A 19,032-nucleotide genomic window follows, 5' to 3' on the forward strand; every position below is an offset into this window, starting at 1 on the left:
CAGCAAAACCCACTTTTTACATTCCCATTCAGGAAAACTTTTCCCTTCATAAACCATTTCAACACATTTCATTTTGAGCATACAAGCTCTTCTGCTCTCATTTAAGAAAGAAAAGTAGAAGGATGTTGAGTATTGAGCAATAGTGATTGAAAAAAACCCAAGAGATTAAAATTACACCTAAACCTTGACCCCTCCTTTCATGTAAATCAGCATTTGCTCCTCACACAAAGCAGGGATTTTTAAAAGTTTTCTTGATGTATTAGTCCTGGCACAGCCAGACGCAGAGAAAACCCGCATACCCCTGATTTTATCTGAATTGTCATAACAACTGCAGCATGCAGCCAACTGGAAATCCAAGAACATTGTTGGTCTTTCAGCACGGAGAACAATTTATTATTGAAATCACAATTTAATCTGATTTAAATGACAAGCTTTCCCCATTGTTGTACGTCAGAGCCAACAGATCAGCATCTACAAGCTGAGCAGCCCATCCATGTAACAATAATGCCTATGCAATAATATATCTAACAACAGATTTTTAAATATACATTATATATTTGTCTGTGCAATAACTATGTATTATACACCTGCATATTTATATAAACATGTAGATGCAGAATATGCATGATACGTATTTCTATAAATATCTTTTAAAATCCATTACATACATGCAGATTAACAGTGAAAGAAGCCCATGTATTACAAAGAGGTAGGGCAGAGTCTTTCCTATCTTTCCAGTTCCGGAAACTGACACTGCTTCATGTTCACATATTGCTAAAGCTATAAAGCTGCCACTTACACAAGTTCTAAGACACCATTTGTATTGCAGATGCACAATATAACCACTCAAGTTTGATCTGAAAACTCTCACCAGGTTCGTAAAGTTTTGACTTTTAGGCCCTTAAAATATAAAATAACCTGAAACACTGAACCTTCATATTTGCCGTCAAAGTCATGCTAGGATGTATTTAGACACTCTTTCCAATTACTTAACACTTCAGTTTTGCAGTCATGCAGTTCAAGTCAGCCATAAATCCAGTGCCTTGGAACTTTAGCTTGCATAATTCTCCTCAAAGAAAGTAAACAATGACAACCTCCACAAACACACACACTCCTCCCAGAAGTGGAACATAAGGCTACTGCAACCATTCCAGCCTAGAGGACTTGCTAGGGAATTCTGCCCTCAAGATAAGACTTTATGGTCTTACAGAAACTAAGCTTGAATTCATACAGAATGAACTCTTAAGAAGATACAAGGTACTAGACAGGGCAGCTTCCTTAATGAAACAAGAGATCCTTCACTCTGCTCCTAACTAATATCTGCTCAACACAGCAATTAGTATAGACTGGGGTCAGCAGCAGCCCTTCTTTCACCCCACAACCTGCTGCTCCCATTGGTTCTTAATGGATACACCCAGCTACACAGCCTGGCGGCATTTCCTGTCCCCCAGGACAGCAACCAAACCTCATCACACACAAGACTCAGACGCGCATGCTTTCCTCAGCTCTGCTGCATGCAGCATGTTCCCAATGGAAAGAAGCCCCTGCATACTGGCAGGGAGCTGTCAAGTGGTCCAGTGAATCCTCTCTGTCCTGGGAAAATGAAGGACCAGGACTGTAGGCACACTTTAAAGTACATTTACTTGTCAGTTTAGAAACAGCCATTGTACGTAATTCATATACCTATGTTGCTGAACTGATGCAGTCCAAGCAAGCGATCACCTTGTATTATGAGCCACGAAGCATTCAGGTTCTTTACCACGGGAAACCAGATGGTGCCAGAATGGCTGCTAGTGAACATGTTCATTCCTTTCAAGCTTCAGCATTAGATTTACTCCACAGAACAGACAAATCCAGCTCAACAAACACAGTAACACCTTGAAGTACAGAACACACTATGCTCTAGGTAACCTCAACAAAGCAAGCAGCCCCATGCCCTGTCCTCTAGCATGTCAGGGCAGGCAAGGAACTTGCTTTTACATCTTGTATCCACAACTTTCTAAGAGTGCTGTCAGAAACAACACACCTGCCTAGATGTAGTAACTCAAGAGCACATGTAAGGTGTGGGACAGATTAACAAAATTAGACACACAAAATAAGGCAGTATTAGGACAGGGAACACAAAGCTAAAACAGCAAGTTTCAATTTATTCCAACTGGAGTGACTTTCGTTCAGTGATTTACAGCTTTGAACCTCCCTCTATTATAGGTGTATGTAAATTACACTGCTGCCTCTACAAGTGTTGAGAGCCCGAGTTACTATTTGAAAGCATTCTGAAATAGGTAGATGAAAGGTGACACAGAGGTACAAAAATAAGGTTTTTTTACTGATTTAGTATTCATAGAACCCAGACTGGTTTGGGTTGGAAGGGACCTTAAAGCTCATCCAGTTCCAATCCCCTGCCACAGGCAGGGACACCTTCCACTGGACCAGGTTGCTCCAAGCCCCATCCAACCTGGCCTTGAACACTGCCAGGGATAGGGCAGCCACAGCTTCTCTGGGCACCCTGTGCCAGTGCCTCAGCACCCTCACAGGGAAGAACTTCTTCCTAATGTCTAATCTAAATCTCCCCTCTGTCAATTTAAAACCATTCCCCCTTGTCCTATGTTTAGATGCACTTGTAATTAATTCATTGATTCAAGAGAAAGCTCAAGATTTCTGGTACAGAATATTTAAATAACTACTCACATATTATGAGACATATAAAGAACAGACAGATTACAGGATGAAAGCTGATGATACTGACTATGGAGTGACTATGATGATACTATGAAGTGTCACGTAGCTGCAATCAGGTATTTAGGAACTCTATCTCAATTCACACATCAGGGCAACTATGGAGAAAGTATCCAGTATACGATCCTTCAAAGAAATGCTTTACTTCTTGTCTGTGACTTCAGGAAAGCACCTGCAAGATTATCAAAGCATAGCTCTTACAGCTTGAACAACCAAACAAAGAAACAAAAAATCCAAACAGAAATCCACAACCCCTGTAAGTTTCACTTGAACAATGAATAAAAAACACTAAATAAGTGGATTAAAGAGACATGCAAAGAACAGAACATACCATTAATCCTACATGAGAAATCAGAATCTGTTGCGCTGTTTACAGGAATGTGAGATAGCAACTACAGGTGTACTCAGCAATACACTGTGGATTTAAAACTCTTAGCATCCCATGCTAATTTGAATAGCCTTTCTAATAAAAGCTAAAAGCTTCTTTCAAAGTTTTAACCTGTTGAATATAAGCAAACCCACATATTTTAGACAACAGGGTAATCTTTGATACTCAATCTATGCTAGGATTAACTTCACCTAGAGATTCCATGGTCATAATGGCCCTTTGAAGTGCTTAAATAATATTACAAACAGGGAAGAAAACAAAAGGAATTGAGCTAATGTTTGAATGTTATTGTCAATAGAGGAAGAACAAGCACTTCAGCTTGATTTCAGCCCAGTTCCTTTCCAAGTTAATTTGTGTTTCTGTTGCTCTTTTTAACAACATCTCATTTAATCACTAGAGGAGATTACCTATTGCTTAATACCTGCCTACTGTACTCCCCAAAACAGAGGAACAAGGACTTTAAAAACAACAAGGCATCTACTTCACTTACATGATTAAGAGCATCAAGCACATCTAACCATCACATCAACTACTGGGTTGACAAAGACCAAGAAGTGAAAAAAAAAGTAATTCTCCAGTAAAACAGAGTCTTAGGAGAACAACAGCAAACAAACAGGGACTGGAACAAGCTGGAAGTGTTCCCCTTAACAAAAGAAGAGAGAGATGCCTCCAGAAGGCTGCCTATGGAATGCTGTGAAGAGAGCAACCTCAGAATTTCCCTCTTGGAGGCAAGTGCTACAGTCGAGAGCACAGGAAACCTGGAAACGTAGGCAGTTCTCAAAAGAGTTGATAAAAAGAGCAAAGTGAACTCGCTCATTCCTTAGACATCTCTTAATTCTAAACAAAGTCAAGCCTAATTCTACTTCACCCAGCAAAAAGACCCACAGTCCAACAGTGGGGCCTTGGAAGGAGACAAAGCAATTCCCTGACTCCTTCTCATCTGTAAACAAATGCATGTGGATCGTTTTCCAAGTCTATGCAAGAAAAGTATGTTCCTGTACATTTCCAAACTGCACATAAAAGTTTTTCTCTATAAATGATTCTTATACGGAAAGATAATCAACAGGAAGACCTGTACACTTCACACATCAGCCTCAAGCCAGAAATACACAGAATGCATAGAATTCAATTACCTCCATTACCAACAGCAATTCCAGAGAATCCATAATGTCAGAGCTCAGTTTCAAGTTACACACCTCTGTACACATCAGCTTTACAGCACATATATATTTCTCTCCCCCTTCTTCCATACTACAGCTTCAGAGGGAAAGTCATCTAGTGAAAACACCAAGAATCAAAAAATCCATCCAAGTATCTCACTCCACATGCATTCATTAGGAAGACTCTTTGAGAAAAGAGAAATGGAAACACAGAACCCAAAAGGAGCCTTCTCAGGCAAACCAGGTAAACTCCTCTTACAACAGGCAGGTTAGCTGTATGATATCTCCAACTTAAGCTCTCCAAATTCACCCTGAATTGCTGCTTTGAAACTTTAAAAGCTACTTTGGAGCTTTGCTTTTCTGCACTTAGTGGTTTCTCGCTTGCCATCTGCAGCGTGTCCACAGACGGTTCATATCCATTTGTTCCTGTGCCAGCACTGCCTTTAGATTAAACGGTTGGTTTTTCTTCCTTATATTTTACTTTCCAACAGTCTCCTGGAATCCAATTCCATTTAATGCAGTTGTTCAATGAATATTTCAAAGGCCATTATGACACATGACAATCAAAAAGAGAAGCCCTAGGCTGCCACTTTCAAGAGACACTTTTCCACCTCCCCTACTAGTCTGTCTGTGCCCCTGCAGTTGTCTTTTGCTGATGTCCACCCAGCAAACAGATCCTGTGAACCAACCACCTCAAAACCAACCCAAAACAAGGTTTGTTTTTTGGTCATCTCAGTTCCCCATTTCAGCTCAACACATAACTGCCTCTATCTTCCAGCTTTGAAGAGGTAGGACAGGAAAAGGGAAGAATCTTCCCATAGTCACAGAGGCAGCTTAGTAGTCCTCAGATGAAGACAACTGAAAGCCTCAAAATCCATTTTGTTAGCCTAGTTAGACAAGCTCTTCTACGTTCTCCTTGAAAACAGACTGCTGAAGGACTATCTCATCTATTCCTGGAAGTGACAGAATCCAAATCCATTTTTGTGAAAGGTTGATCACAATTTTTATGCATCAATAAAAATACTATTACATTATAGGACTACATTTGCTGCCACTCTCACCCCCAAAACGACACCACTTTGGGAACTTGGCCTTCATCATACGTGGTCTCACTTTGCTCTTCCACAGGTGTTCTCATGTTAATTCCCAAGCCTGTACTGTTATTATTGACTCCTATTGCATGCCTCTGTAATGCACCCCCATCTCTATCATTCCACCATTCCTTATCATCCAGCTCTTCCACAACATTCCGGTCTTGCTTTGTAACACTGATTCCTCAAGTTTGCTCACCATAGTTCAGATTTCACTGTATACACAATGCCAGTACCATATATGTGGGCCCAAATTCAGTCTTGATAAACATCCTTTGCAAGCACCTCTCAGACCAGCAGCTCTTATTCTGACACAATATGCTGCTTCTTCCTCACCTTCATACTATTCCTTATTCAGGTACCAGCTCCTGTGCTAATTCCCCATTATCTCCACCTTAGGAAAAAAGATTTTTCTCAGTGCTGTGTGATCTGTTTGCAAGTTGCAGGCAGATTCAAGGTTCTCTCTTTCCTCTACAGAGAAAGTAAATCACTTGTTCTTGCAAAAGATGCAGGTAAGTCAGGCATGATCCATCTCCAGTGAATGCCCTTAGGACTCAGTCTACTTAGTTTCATGTTGTTAATTAATTATTTCCTTCATCAATTCTCTAGAGACTCATGTGCTACTGATGTCAAACTCATTAGCCTATAGCTGTGCAGCTCCCTGCCTCCAGTTCTTTTAGGAGGCTACAGTTCAGTAACAAATCTGCTAAGTCAGAAGTCGAATACATTTGAAATTAGATTTCTGGTTAGATTTCCCTCAGGAAGCCTGGCTGTTTGTGGTTCTACCAACTGACCTTCTATTCCTGTAGTTCTCCCTGCAACACAGCTACCTTAACCCATTCCCCAACTGCCTTCATTTCCAACTTCTCCATTTCTTAAGAAACTTACAGAAGGATATGGTTCAGAGGTATTCCGACCCCATGTCTGACAACACCTGAAAACATACCTCTACAAACATTTTACAGGCAGCAAGATAAAATTCACTGCTACTACATAAAATTCACTGGGGGTTTTGTGTGTGTTTTCTTCATTGCATCCACACTCTATAACATTATAAGGAAAAAAATACAGGCTGCAGAAGACCAGAAGCAACAAAAGTGATCTCTGCTTTTATCTCCAACCTATGTCTTTTCCAAGAGGTGAACAACAAACTGCTCTTCCTCCTACTGATAACCAACTAACATCTCACAGTCTTTGACCAAAAAGTGACAGATATATACCGCAAACCTTGCAACCCAGATAATCTGATCACTTCGCAGGAAGATCCTGCGAACATCCACATGTGAACAGCCCCTAAACACCCTGAGGAGAAATGATGCATGCCAAAACCTTGCAGATCTTTCAGAAAAAGAGATAGAAGAATACCTACAATGAGTTATTGCACTTCTGCTTCTGCCTCTGTTGGTATGAAGAATGGTTTTACACATTACCATGCTGTGCTTGTTTTGTTTCCTTAAGCATTAACAAAGATCAATTTAACTCTTTGCTACCTTGTATGAAACGTGTTTGTGTCAGACCTATTCTTGTATAGCCATCACCGTGGCATTCATTACTGTTTTGTCAATTTTTTTGTAAACACTAAGGATATTCCAAGGACAACGACTCACTGCAAGGCCATCATTACATCTATCTTGTCTTGCCACAGCAAAGCAACTGTGCGTGCAGACCAGCTGGGTAACAGCATCTCCTGTTCTAAGGGTTAAAATAAGCCGAGCATGACACAGCTACGAAATACACAACATAAACTTATTCTACCTTACAGGCTACAGGAAGCAGCCAAGCACTTATGCAAGAAGGGAGCGGACACTCGAAACTTAAATCACGGGTAGCCCCGTCCCTTGGGGCCACCAGGCTGCGTGTGCACAAGCTGTACCTGTGAGAGAGTAGTCCGGCAGGAGCAGGAGGCAGGTAACAAATCTGCTTTCCTCTTAACTCTCAGCCTGAACGCCCGACCCACAGCAGCCACGGGCGCAGCACCGGGAGCGGTCACGTACGCAGCCCAGCAAACATTAACCACCGCCCGGGGCGGGCTGAGTCATGGCCCCGCGGCTGAGGGAGCCCCCGGCCCAGCCCGGGGGAGGCCGCAGCCCTACGGCGCTCAGCGGCGCCTCGCCGGCTCCGGCCCGCCCTGAGGTAAAGCGCAGCTCCCCCCTTCCCTGGCCCCATCGGACGCGCCCCTCCCGCAGTAGCTCCAGCCTGCCCGCGGGCCCCAGCCGGGCCGCCCCGCCGCGGGCTGAGGGCAGAGCAAGGCAGGGAGAGAGAGCGGAAGAGGCAGACGACGGGTACCGCGCCGCCTCACCTGGCAGCCCTTCTTGTGGTGGAACCCCACCACCACGATGTGCAGCACCGGGCCCCGGTTCTCCATGGAGCCCCGGCGATGGCCGCTCCGGAGGATGCCACCCTGCACGAGCTCTCGCTCCGCCTCCTGCCGCCCAGGGTCCGACAGGGACACAGCCCCGACCGCCGGTGCTTCCGCAGCGCCCAGCCGCGACCGGCACCACCTCCCTCCCTCCGCCCCGTTGCCAGGCGGGGTTTAGCTTCGGCCCGGCCCCTCAGGAAGTGCCCGCGGCCGTGTGCCGGGGAGCGGCGGTGCCTCGGTGCTGCTGCGCTGGGCACCCTGGAGGAAACCTGAGCCCATCGAAATCGCTGCCAGGGCGTGCGGCTGCGTGTTACCCTGCGGCCGGGAGAGCATAATGGAGGCCGGGCAGTGGAGTCGCTGCGGCCGTCTCGCCAGTCCTGGTCCCACCATGGTGCCTCCTCTTGGTGGTGGTCTACTTCTTTGAGCAGATCTCTGAAAGCTCCCCCGAAGCGCAGAGGACAGCACATCCTCGGCTGCATCCTTCCAGCCGTGCATGTTAATGGCAGCGCAAAAGGGATGGTTTCTGTCCAGGTTTGTCAGTCTGGATGCTGAAAATGAGAAAAATCAAGTAAAAGCTTCTTCTGTTAGCACTGCTCTGCCGCAAAGTATATATTATGATCCCTGCCTATGGGAGGGGATTGGAACTACATGATTTTTAAGGTCCGTTCCAACCCGTTCTATGACTCTCTACCCTAGAAAGACAGTTCAAAGGTTTGTCCAAGAGCACAGGAAAATTTAGTGTGGTTTAAAATCATAGTGCACTCAGGCCATCCTCCCTCTTTAACCTGTGTTATGATTCAGTTCTGCTTATATCAATCAACAGCATTTGGTAAAGACTGGGCTTTGAATTATTAAGATTCTCTGGCGGAAATTGGAGGAAGAGATTATTTTTGAAAGAACTGTAAAAGAATAATGCTTAAAATCTCAACATGAGCACAGTACCCAGAGGCTCAGATTATAACAGGAAAGCATATAATTACATATGGTTCCTCAGCTCCAACAGAAGTGCCATTATAGAAAAAATATACTGCAAGGAACACAGGATAAGCTATGAAGAGCAATCCAGCTCTGGCAAGTGAATGATTTCTTGTTAGTTTTAGTCTGTAAGTTACTGTTTAGTATCATTTAAAAAAGGAAAAGGGTATGAAGTATTGGCCATTGTTTACTGCAGTAATGAGATTTCTCCCCAAAGATGCATGTGTGTGTTTATAGCTCATACTCAGTTCATTGAGGAAAATGCAGTCTGGCATCACTCTTCCTGCTATGGATTTTGCATTACAGAGACATTTGTATATGATATTCCTGGATAATTATAGCTTATTGCTTCTCTAAATAAATTATTAGATTTTCTGCTTGAAATTTTCCTTCCTGCTAAAACAGTAAAAATGTTGGATTGACAACACCAACCTGTTGTAGGAAAACCGGTTGATATAATCTGTTTTATTTTGTTTTTTCACAGCTCACACAGCGTGTATTTATGAGACAGAAAGGAAAGTGAGAGCTGCTACCTAACGAGCTCTTAAAGAAGTCTCAGAATTTTCCTGAAGGTATTTTCTTTCTCGGTGCATAGCTCACAAACAGCAATGAAAACTCAGCCCTACAATTCTTCTGTTACTCAGAGGTAAATATTTTACTTAAGAATCACCATCTATTGTATCCTTACCATAGTAATTGTAATTCATAGAAGCATGGAAAGGTTTGGGTTGGAAAGGACCTTAAAGCTCCACACCCCCATGCCACAGTCCAGGACACCTTCCACTAGACCAGGTTGCTGAAAGCCCCGTCCATTCATCAGTTCATTAGTCATTTTGCATTTCATAACAATAACAAGGAGTTCTTGTGTCCATTTGCTTTTGTGCCAACACTGTTTTCTAGATTAAATGGTTAATTTTTCCTCCGTATTTTTCACTTCCTGACAGTCTCCATGTCAGACTTCATGTAATGCAGTGGTTTGGGAAACTCCATGAGCAAAAACGGCAAGCAAAAATAGAAAACTGACACTTTCAAGAGACTGTTTTCCACCCCCTTGCTGGTCTTCTCCCTGTGCCCATGTAGATGTCTTCTGCAGATGTCTATCTGCAAACAGAACCCATCAACTTACCAGCTCAGAACCAACCCACCAAAACAAGGCTTACTTCTTGGAAAACTCATTTTGTAAGCCTGCCTAGCCAGGTTCTTCTCCTCCTCTTCCTCTGAACGAGACTGCCCAAGGACTATCATCCATTCCTGGAACTGACAGAATGGATTTGAATCCACTTTACTGAAAGGTGAATCAGAATTTTTATACATTGAGAAATACACTGCAAGTGGGCTGTAGAAAAAAAAAAAAACATATCATACTAATTGTTTATCTTTTTGCGCTTGGCAAGTAGAGTTGATTGGAGACATCCGATGAGACACACTTGAAATTTCTGTCCTGCTATGGAGAAGATCAAAGCGCAGTGGTAAATGAAACCTGCATGAATCCATGACTAACAGGGAAAACAGCAGTGTCGGTGATCCTCCAGCATGGATCAAGCTCCATGATGCCTGTGCCTCTGCCCAGGTTCTGCTCAGGGGATCCTCTGTTTGGTGAGATAAAGAAATCAAGCATTTCACCTGTGGTTCTGTGCTTGTCCCCACACTCTGCCTGTGCCAACTTACACCGTCATTACAACTACCCTGACTGCCACCTTGTACACGCTTTGCTCCAGGGAGAGACAAAGCCCTGCACTCTCGCTATGAGGCAAGTCTGTCCTCACATTGCTCTGGTCACTGTGAAGTGATCCTGTGTGGAGCCATGTGGCATCTGCTGTTGCCAGAGGTTGGATTTGACTTTGTGAACATTCAGAGTTGCCTGGGAGCTAACCACACAAGAACTGAGCTAGCCGCCCTGCAGCCAGCAGCTCTACATCCTCCAAAGGTTCATGCCGTCTAAGGCAGAGGATGGAATTTATTTGGGCTTGATTTTTCCAGAGGCAGCGGGCACAAGGTGTGCGGTGGCTCTAGATGTTGAAATAGCAGTTTTATCTAACTATAGACTGGTTTGGGCTCGAAGGGACCTTAAAGTTCATCCAGTTCCAATCCCCTGCCATGGGCAGGGGCACCTTCCACTAGAGCAGGTTGCTCAGTGCTGCAGTATGAAGCAAGCCAACTGTGTTTGAACAGCCAGTGATTTTTGCTCCAAGCCATGTCTATATGCAAAGGACTTCCAAAAATCCTTCTTGCTGCAGCCCACTTGTGAATTAATGAGCAAATCTGGGTGGGGAAATAAAGACAGCTGTGGCGTACAGCGATTAAAGCCCTCCTACCTGCCACTCCCCGCGAAAAGAAGAGCTATCTGAAGGGTGGGTTAGTGTATTTACCCAGGGGAAAACGGCGGAGCGACTGCTCTGCGATCTGCTCATCGGGTCTGCCGCACCGCCCGTCACATCTGAAGCGGGAGGTGGCAGCGATTGGTCAGGCCTGGGTCCAACATGGCGGCCACCGCGACCAGCAATCCGTCTCAGCTGCTGCCGCTCGGTAATCGGCGGTGCTGCCGCGCTGGTGCGGTGTCCGACGGGACGGGACGGGACGGGACGGGACGGGACGGATGGCATGGAATGGGACGGGAGGGAAGGGAGAAGAGGGAGAGCGTATTTGCGGCACTTGTGGTTGGTGTGAGCGGCGCTGCCGCTTGGCGGGAAGCTTGAATGGGGTGGACGAGGCCGGGAGGCGCCTGCAGGAAACGAGGGTCCCGGTGGGTGTCTGTGGGTGCGGAGCAGAGAGCGGCTGGGGCGAGCGTTGGTGCTCGGCCGGTGTGCGGTCATGAACTGCGCACCCTGGCAGTGCTTGAGGCCAGGCTGGACGGGGCTGGTTTAGTGGAAGGTGTCCTTGCCCGTGGCAGGGGGTTGGAGCCGGGGGAGCTTTAAGAGCCCTTCCAACCCAAGCTGTGATTCAATGACATTGAAGCGTTCTCACTGAAGGGAACGTCTTCCTGCAGAGTTCCAGCCGCGGAAACGTGGTCGCGTTGATACAGAGGTTTAGCGAATGTACAAGGGGGTTGTACAGGGGAGTTAAAAGAATTCCACTTGCTTAACAAAAGTACTGCTTGCTTACACTCATTCAGCAAATACCTATCATGCTTACCATGCAGTACCAGAACATAAGCTACTGATAAGGGGGAGAAACAGTTACCTAGTTCCAGTTAAAATCAGCTTTGCCGTATGGACAATGACCAGACCCCTAGAGAGCATGCGTGACGACAAGAGGTGAAAAGTTTAAGCTGAGGAAGACTCATTTACTTCATCTTGAGACCCTTGCCCAAAGACCACCAGGAGGTACTGCGCACGCGCAAAGGACCTTTTAACTCATTATAATACGAAGCGGGGATAGGTCATGAATATGTATAGGCGTGTTGAGCAACTCAATGCATATGTATAACTTTAGAAGATAAATGTAGAGGGAAATGACACTGAGGTGCGCATGCTTTGGAGGAGCAATCCCCGTACGCCTCAGCGCTGAATAAACGCATACCTACTTTACAGCTTTAACGAGTTGTGGAGCCTATCTGCGTATCAGTGTACTAGCAGTACATGTGCGCCTTTAAAAATACATTTCCACCGCACACAGTATCAGGGGTTTTGTTCAAAAAAGTGTACTGTTCTATGAAACAGTCTCTTGTACCTTTCAACTTTATTGTTTGCTTTTATTTACAGAGCTTGTGGACAAATGCATAGGCTCCCGCATTCATATTGTGATGAAGAGTGACAAAGAAATTGTTGGAACGCTTCTAGGATTTGATGATTTTGTCAGTATCCTTTGCTGGAAATGTTTATGCCAAATGCTTTATGCTTCAGCTCCTTCATTGCCTTCAAGAGGTTTGAGTTCACTGGATAAAAACTTTTTGTATGGGTCGCTTGTATTATTCTGGTATTTTTATTTCACACATAGAATCACAGTTCATTAAAAATGAAAATAACTAAGTATTTTGATTTTAAAACTCTGGGCCTTATTTTCCTTGAATCCGGGTATTCAGATATGGTGTTAGAAGATGTTACAGAATTGTAAGCATTATTTCTATTTGGTTTCCTGAGGAAAAAATATTGTATAAAATCTAGAAGCAAAGTGGGTTTACATTTTTTGATACTTGCCAGCTGAGTAGTTTATATCTTGGAGTTAAACTATAGGTGGTGATCTATTCAGGACAGCCGTGTCGTAGAGTAGCTGTTGCATGATATATACTTGTTATCAGATTCCTATTTTGTAGCCTTAATTTTGCATGGGTTGTGTGTAGAACTTCCCAGTTTTTGTTTGCCTTTACATTTTAAAAAGCTGGCAGACTCAAAAGATGAGTATTTATTACTTTGCTGTGCTGTGTTTATATTTGAAACCTATTTTGAGTGTAGGTGCTATTCAAGAAATTGCCAAGATTTACAGGGTGAATCCGTGTCTTTATGTACTGAGCAGAAAAGTACAATGGAACTTTATGGTTGCCAGGTAGCTTTCTTTATGCAGGTGGTCAGTTACGCTGCAGTGTGGCTGATGTCTTTGTTAGTTCCAGCAATTGTCATCTTAATGCAGAGATGTTTGTCAGTTCTGTAATCAAAACTTCAATCATTGTCCCTGGTTACATGTTCTCATGTTCTTTTTCTAATGCTGCTTCAGTGAGATTACACCTGAGGGCAGAAGAATCACAAAACTAGACCAGATTTTGTTAAATGGAAATAACATAACAATGGTAAGTCATCATGGTTAAAAGGCTGCGTGCATTTATTTTCTGTACCTGTAAATCTGTCAGCAATTAAGTTAAATTGCTTTAAGCTGAGTTTTCCAGAGAATTCCATTGCATAATGTACTTTCAAATACCTTCCAGGGCATATTTGTCTATGAGTGGTGCTGGAAAAGTGGTATTATAGCCTTACTTGGCTCATGTTACAGCTTAAAAAGAATAATAATAAAAAGAGCATGACCCTGATTTTACTTAGGTGAATGTTTTTCTGGTCTTGAGGTGTGCAAGAGAATCACTGGTTTTGTTACCAGCTCTGGAGGCTGGTTCATACAGTGGCTTTAAACTCCTATGAGTGTTTGCCTGTCTAAGTATGTAGGTGGAATAGATTTTATCCATTATTGTATATATAAATGTGTTTGCAGCACTTTGGATGCTTACAAGCTTGTTGAGTCATTTGGTGATTATCCACCTGATGCTCAGAGAGCTGTATGTACCTTTATGTGCTCTGAAAAAATTACCTGGAGGCCTGTTGGATGATGCCAGATGGAAAACACTACAGGTTTTGTTTATCATGTGCTGATGTATGTAGATCAGTACTGAAACAATTAGATGCTATGATTATGTATCCTTAAGCTGGATTCTGCAACTTCCTAAATACTACAGAAGCAGATCCAGAGTTTTTTGCTTGTCTGCACTGAAGTTAGAATTAAACTTGGCTAGGGATGTTAAGGATAACAGGAAGGGATTCTACAGGTACATAGCAAATAAAAAACAGACTAGGGACAACATAGGCTCCCCGAGGCAGCTCTCGGGAGAACTGTCTACACAGGATTTGGAGAAGGCTGAGGTTCTGAATGACTTCTTTGCCTTGGTCTTCACTGGCAAAGGCTCTGACCGCACCACCCAAGTCTTAGAAGGCAGACGCAGGGACTGTGAGAATGAAGACCTTGGGCCCACTGTAGGAGAGGATCTGGTTCAAGACCATCTTAAAAATCTGAACGTGCGCAAGTCCGTGGGACCTGATGGAATCCATCCGCGGGTCCTGAAGGAGCTGGCGAATGAAGTTGCTAAGCCACTGGCCATCATATTTGAAAAACCATGGCAGTCAGGTGAAGTTCCCAATGACTGGAAAAAGGGAAATATAACCCCCATTTTCAAGAAGGGGAAAATGGCAGACTCGGAGAATTACAGACCAGTCAGTCTCACCTCTGTGCCTGGTAAAATCTTGGAGCACAGTTTCCTGGAAGGCATGCTAAGGCACATGAAAAACAACAAGGTGCTTGGTGACAGTCAGCATGGCTTCACTAAGGGGAAATCCTGCCTGACCAATTTGGTGGCCTTCTATGATGGGGCTATGGAACTGATGGACAGAGGTAGAGCTGTTGATGTCATCTACCTGGACTTGTGCAAAGCGTTCAACACTGTCCCACACAACATCCTTGTCTCTAAATTGGAGAGATACCAATTTCATGGATGGACCACTCAGTGGATAAAGAACTGGCTGGATGGCTGCACACAAAGAGTTGTGGTCAATGGCTCAGTGTCCGGCTGGAGACCAGTAACGAGTGGCATCCCTCAGGGATCAGTGTTGGGACTGGTCTTGTTTAACATCTTCGTTGCTGACATGGACAGTGGGATTGAGTGCGCCCTCAGCAAGTTTGCCGATGACACCAAGCTGTGTGGTCCGGTTGATACGCTGGAGGGAAGGGATGCCATCCAGAGGGACCTTGACACGCTTGTGAGGTGGGCTGATGCCAACCTTATGAAGTTCAACCATGACAAGTGCAAGGTCCTACACCTGGGTCGGTGCAATCCCAGGCACAGCTACAGGTTGGGCAGAGAGGAGATTCAGAGCAGCCCTGCGGAGAAGGACTTGGGGGTGCTGGTCGATGAGAAAATGAACATGAGCCAACTTCAGTGTGCGCTCGCAGCCCAGAAAGCCAACCGTATCCTGGGCTGCATCAAAAGGAGCATGACCAGCAAGTCGAAGGAGGCGATCCTGCCCCTCTACTCTGCTCTCGTGAGACCTCACCTGGAGTATTGTGTGCAGTTCTGGTGTCCTCAACTTAAAAAGGACATGGAACTGTTGGAACAAGTCCAGAGGAGGGCCACGAGGATGATCAGGGGACTGGAGCACCTCCCGTATGAAGACAGGCTGAGGAAGTTGGGGCTGTTCAGCCTGGAGAAGAGAAGGCTGCGTGGAGACCTCATAGCAGCCTTCCAGTACCTGAAGGGGGCCTATAGGGATGCTGGGGAGGGACTCTTTGTCAGGGACTGTAGTGATAGGACAAGGGGTAATGGGTTAAAACTTAAACAGGGGAAGTTTAGATTGGATACAAGGAGGAAGTTCTTTCCTGTTAGGGTGGTGTGGCACTGGAATGGGTTGCCCAGGGAGGTTGTGAGTGCTCCATCCCTGGCAGTGTTCAAGGCCAGGTTGGATGAAGCCTTGGGTGGGATGGTTTAGTGTGAGGTGTCCCTGTCCATGGCAGGGGGGTTGGAACTAGATGATCTTGAGGTCCTTTCCAACCCTAGCTATTCTATGATTCTAAAAGTCTGGAGTTCCTACATAAGGGCGTTCCTAATTTTGTGGGGAGAGAAGAGGAAGACTGACTTAGACTCAAGCTGGCTCTGTGTGAATGAGGCATAATCTCCATTTTGCTGTCCTACCTGCCTTGCACCTCCTCACTGTGTGTGTCGGCAACTGCCATCTTGACTTCATTTCTAAGCCTTTTCCTGCTTTGGTTATTGTTCTGCATCCTTGAAGAACAGTGCGTGTTCTGACTTCTTGTATGGGCTAAAACTACTACCATCCAGTTCCACTGGTGGGATGCTGCCGTCAAAACAGAAGTGGGGGATTCTTAGAGTGCAGATGTTCAGCAAGACATGGATATGTTTCTGTATTAGATCTCGTGTCTCTTTTGGGGGCACATCTTCCCACATCAAGAAAACTATGCTTTAGACTTTTTCTTACTTTGGTCCCAAAAGCAGCAGAGCTCTTTGTCTTTAGAAGTGCTCAGCTAACTATTACGAATGTGTCAGCGAAAGAAATTATCCCCTTCTTATTCATATTTTTCCTTTTGCATTTCTTTTTCTGTTGTTCAGTTGTCTTAAAAGAAAATTCTTTACTTTCTTCACAGGAAAATGCTGTGCTGACTTACCCTGCTGCCTGTAGAAGGGTTCAGGCTATATTGGTTTTTGGGCTGTGCTTAGCAATAGAAGTCTAAAAGAGGAAACCAACTTCCTAGTGTAGTGACAGTCTGGGGAAGAATGAGCAATTGGAGAAATCCTACGTGAAAGGGAGCATGTTCTATGTCTTTCTGAAAATAAGCTGTAGTGTTTCTAGACAAAAAAATCTCCTTGAAGTGAATAACAAAGACAAAACACAAAACGTTCCTTATCTAGGAACTCCTTTGTGTCTTGTTAAACATTCTTTGTATTTTGGAGGTTTCTCTGGCCGTAACTGATTTGTTCTGTTGCCAGAGGAAGATAATATCAAATCTAAACACCACTTTTGTGGTCTACCATGAAGTCTCCATCTGCTAAAATCTTGTAGAGAAAGAACTGTCACATATGAGTTTGTAAAACTTCAATCTATGGCACTAACACGCAATTGTCTTATTATTTTATAGCTGGTTCCTGGAGGAGAAGGACCTGAAGTATAAATCGATACAGTTGTCATCTATGAAGACATATATATATATATCGAATATAATATAAATAGAGCTTTTGGGATATGGGTGTGTTTGTTGTTTATTTTGTTTATGCACTCTTGCAGTTGATATTTGATAACAGACAGGGATTTACTCTTCAGGAAACGTGCACTGCTAATGATGATGCTGACTTTGTAAGTTGAAATCATTACTTTTTTGTAACGATGCACTAATCTGTCCTGAATGAAAGGCTTTCTTTTAGTTACTGTGTTTTGTTATGTAAGTGCGCAAGTTATTTTTTTAACTGGTTGATGGAATGAAAAGTCAGTGTTTAGTTTTTCTACATCTGTTGCATTTGTTTATGACCCAAGTCTATGTAAAACACAAGTTGTTAGCCAACAGATTGCTGTTCTTTGGAGTACAGGCAGGTACTAAGCTGGATTATTTGATTAAACTCTGCTTGAGGCTGTGTCACCAGAAACTGGTACAGTGCTGGAGAATGCTGAAAAGCTCTTCAAAGTGGATGCATCTGTTTGAGACACAGCAGCCTTTGGCTCTACTGGCCTTGAGGTTCATCTCTCTTGGACATCTTTTGCTTGGTAGATACACTTTCTTGTAGTAAAGACACTGTAATAGTATTTGGCTAGTGAGGAGAGACAGAGCAGACTTGGTTCGTGTTTGGGGGAGTGAAGAAAAAAGCTGGTGGTACTTCTCCTCCACGTCAGTGGTGACTGCTTTCACCACTAAGTGGTGCTGTGTATCCTTAATTAAACTGGGAGCTGCCGTGTGTATGTTTAAACTGGGAGCTGCCCCTGCCTGCTTGTGAAGTTCAGAGTAGTCATTTTGGAATGAACATTCTTTTGGCTGCATCTGTTCTCCTGGGATATAAAAACTTGACAGATGTTTGGGGCAGCTGCTACTTTAAGAGAATGTCTATAAAGTAAGGAATTGCCGTTTCTACTTTGTCATGATGGGCAAAAAAATAACTGATTCTAAATCATGTCCACTGCAGCTTATGCTTTCATAATGCAGTATTCAACTGACCTCAATGTATAAATGTCTTTGGAGAAGGAATCACAGGTGCCTGCTGTTACTGTAGACAAGGAGGGCACAGACTCACAGAGACAGGACATGCTTTGCCTTCCTGCCGCCACAAGAGGAGTTGAAGAAGGGGGCTCAGGAGCAAGAGACTACAAGGAAGATCCTTTTCCCTTGCTTTATCTGTCAGAAAATCTGCCTTCTGCTAGCTGGGTCTTGCCTTGAAATACATTGAAAACTTCTTACTTTAGCCTGTGAAAAGGGAAAGAGACTCCCTCCTCTCTCCCAGGGAATGTGGTATTTGGACTTGCTTGTTCTGAATATCTGCAATTGTCATGTTCAGACTGCATGGTGACAAGCTATGCCATTGACTCCCTGAATGAGTTTTCATTTCTGCCCCCATTTCCTTCTCCAGCTTTTTTTAATTTGATACAATAAAAAAAATACTCTTTTTCTTTGAACTTGCATTTGATTGGAATGTCATCAGTTGATTGGGGCTCCAAATGCTTTATTTCCTAGCAATAAGGTGAGTCTTTTTGTCAGAACACTTGAAGTGTTCTAGCCAATGTAATACTATGTGTTGTGTTGTTTTTCTGTTACCAGTAAGATTCTGTACATGTTCAGTGTGTGCACTTGATTTCGGCTTCATTCAGGATTTTGAAAACAGTCTTAAACTGAAGAGAGGTTTCATGCTTGGCCAGGGAAAAGAGCAGATCTTGACTCAAAACCAACTTTACAGGGGGAAAGGTGAACTATTCTGTGTCTTTGGGTTTGTATTCTGATAGCATGAACATCTTGTTCCCTCAGGATTTTGTTATGTCTAGGAAAAAAGCTGGGTATTGCCTCACCCTCCTTTTCTGGTTAGGGGCTTTTTTCTCCCACTTAGAGGAAGTGCTGAGCCTGCTACATTTTAGGAAGACA

The 19,032-nt window shown here is 44.0% G+C and overlaps 2 protein-coding genes across 9 annotated transcripts in view; one reads left to right on the forward strand and one right to left on the reverse strand.

Moving 5' to 3' along the window:
• The window catches only part of AVL9 (AVL9 cell migration associated), a 38,625-nt gene extending 30,744 nt beyond the window's left edge, over nt 1-7,881 (reverse strand). For 3 of the 4 annotated variants that reach the window (XM_065665836.1, XM_065665837.1, XM_065665835.1), the window contains exon 1: nt 7,675-7,881. In XM_065665836.1, the coding sequence (XP_065521908.1) occupies nt 7,675-7,740 (66 nt within the window). In that variant the 5' untranslated portion in view covers nt 7,741-7,881. The remainder of the gene's footprint in view (nt 1-7,674) is intronic. The other variant, XM_065665838.1, reaches the window with a different exon arrangement.
• Nucleotides 7,882-7,943: 62 nt separating this feature from the next.
• Nucleotides 7,944-18,572, forward strand: LOC136007706 (U6 snRNA-associated Sm-like protein LSm5). Of its 5 annotated transcripts, XM_065665842.1 has the most exons (8): nt 7,944-8,265; nt 9,194-9,355; nt 9,654-10,001; nt 10,107-10,178; nt 12,411-12,506; nt 12,731-12,758; nt 13,360-13,432; nt 17,053-18,572. In XM_065665842.1, the coding sequence occupies exons 5-8, from the start codon at nt 12,452-12,454 to the stop codon at nt 17,083-17,085; spliced, it is 189 nt and encodes a 62-aa protein (XP_065521914.1). In that variant the 5' UTR covers nt 7,944-8,265; nt 9,194-9,355; nt 9,654-10,001; nt 10,107-10,178; nt 12,411-12,451; the 3' UTR covers nt 17,086-18,572. The 5 variants fall into 5 exon arrangements, with proteins under 5 accessions (XP_065521914.1, XP_065521912.1, XP_065521911.1 ...); XM_065665840.1 differs by lacking the exons at nt 7,944-8,265; nt 9,194-9,355; nt 9,654-10,001; nt 10,107-10,178 and adding an exon at nt 10,187-10,305; XM_065665839.1 differs by lacking the exons at nt 7,944-8,265; nt 9,194-9,355; nt 9,654-10,001; nt 10,107-10,178 and adding an exon at nt 10,777-11,259.
• The last annotated feature ends 460 nt before the right edge of the window (nt 18,573-19,032 follow it).

This window comes from Lathamus discolor, chromosome 2 (genome assembly GCF_037157495.1).
Source record: "Lathamus discolor isolate bLatDis1 chromosome 2, bLatDis1.hap1, whole genome shotgun sequence".
Lineage (NCBI taxonomy): Eukaryota > Metazoa > Chordata > Aves > Psittaciformes > Psittacidae > Lathamus > Lathamus discolor.

Excerpts from the sequence above, each read along its gene's own strand:
- LOC136007706 (XM_065665839.1), top strand. The coding sequence starts at position 11,190 with ATGGCGGCCACCGCGACCAGCAATCCGTCTCAGCTGCTGCCGCTCGGT. Across the intron at positions 11,260-12,410 it reads TCGGCGGTGCTGCCGCGCTG|AGCTTGTGGACAAATGCATA; the intron begins GTGCGGTGTCCG and ends TTTTATTTACAG. Across the intron at positions 13,433-17,052 it reads ATGGAAATAACATAACAATG|CTGGTTCCTGGAGGAGAAGG; the intron begins GTAAGTCATCAT and ends ATTATTTTATAG.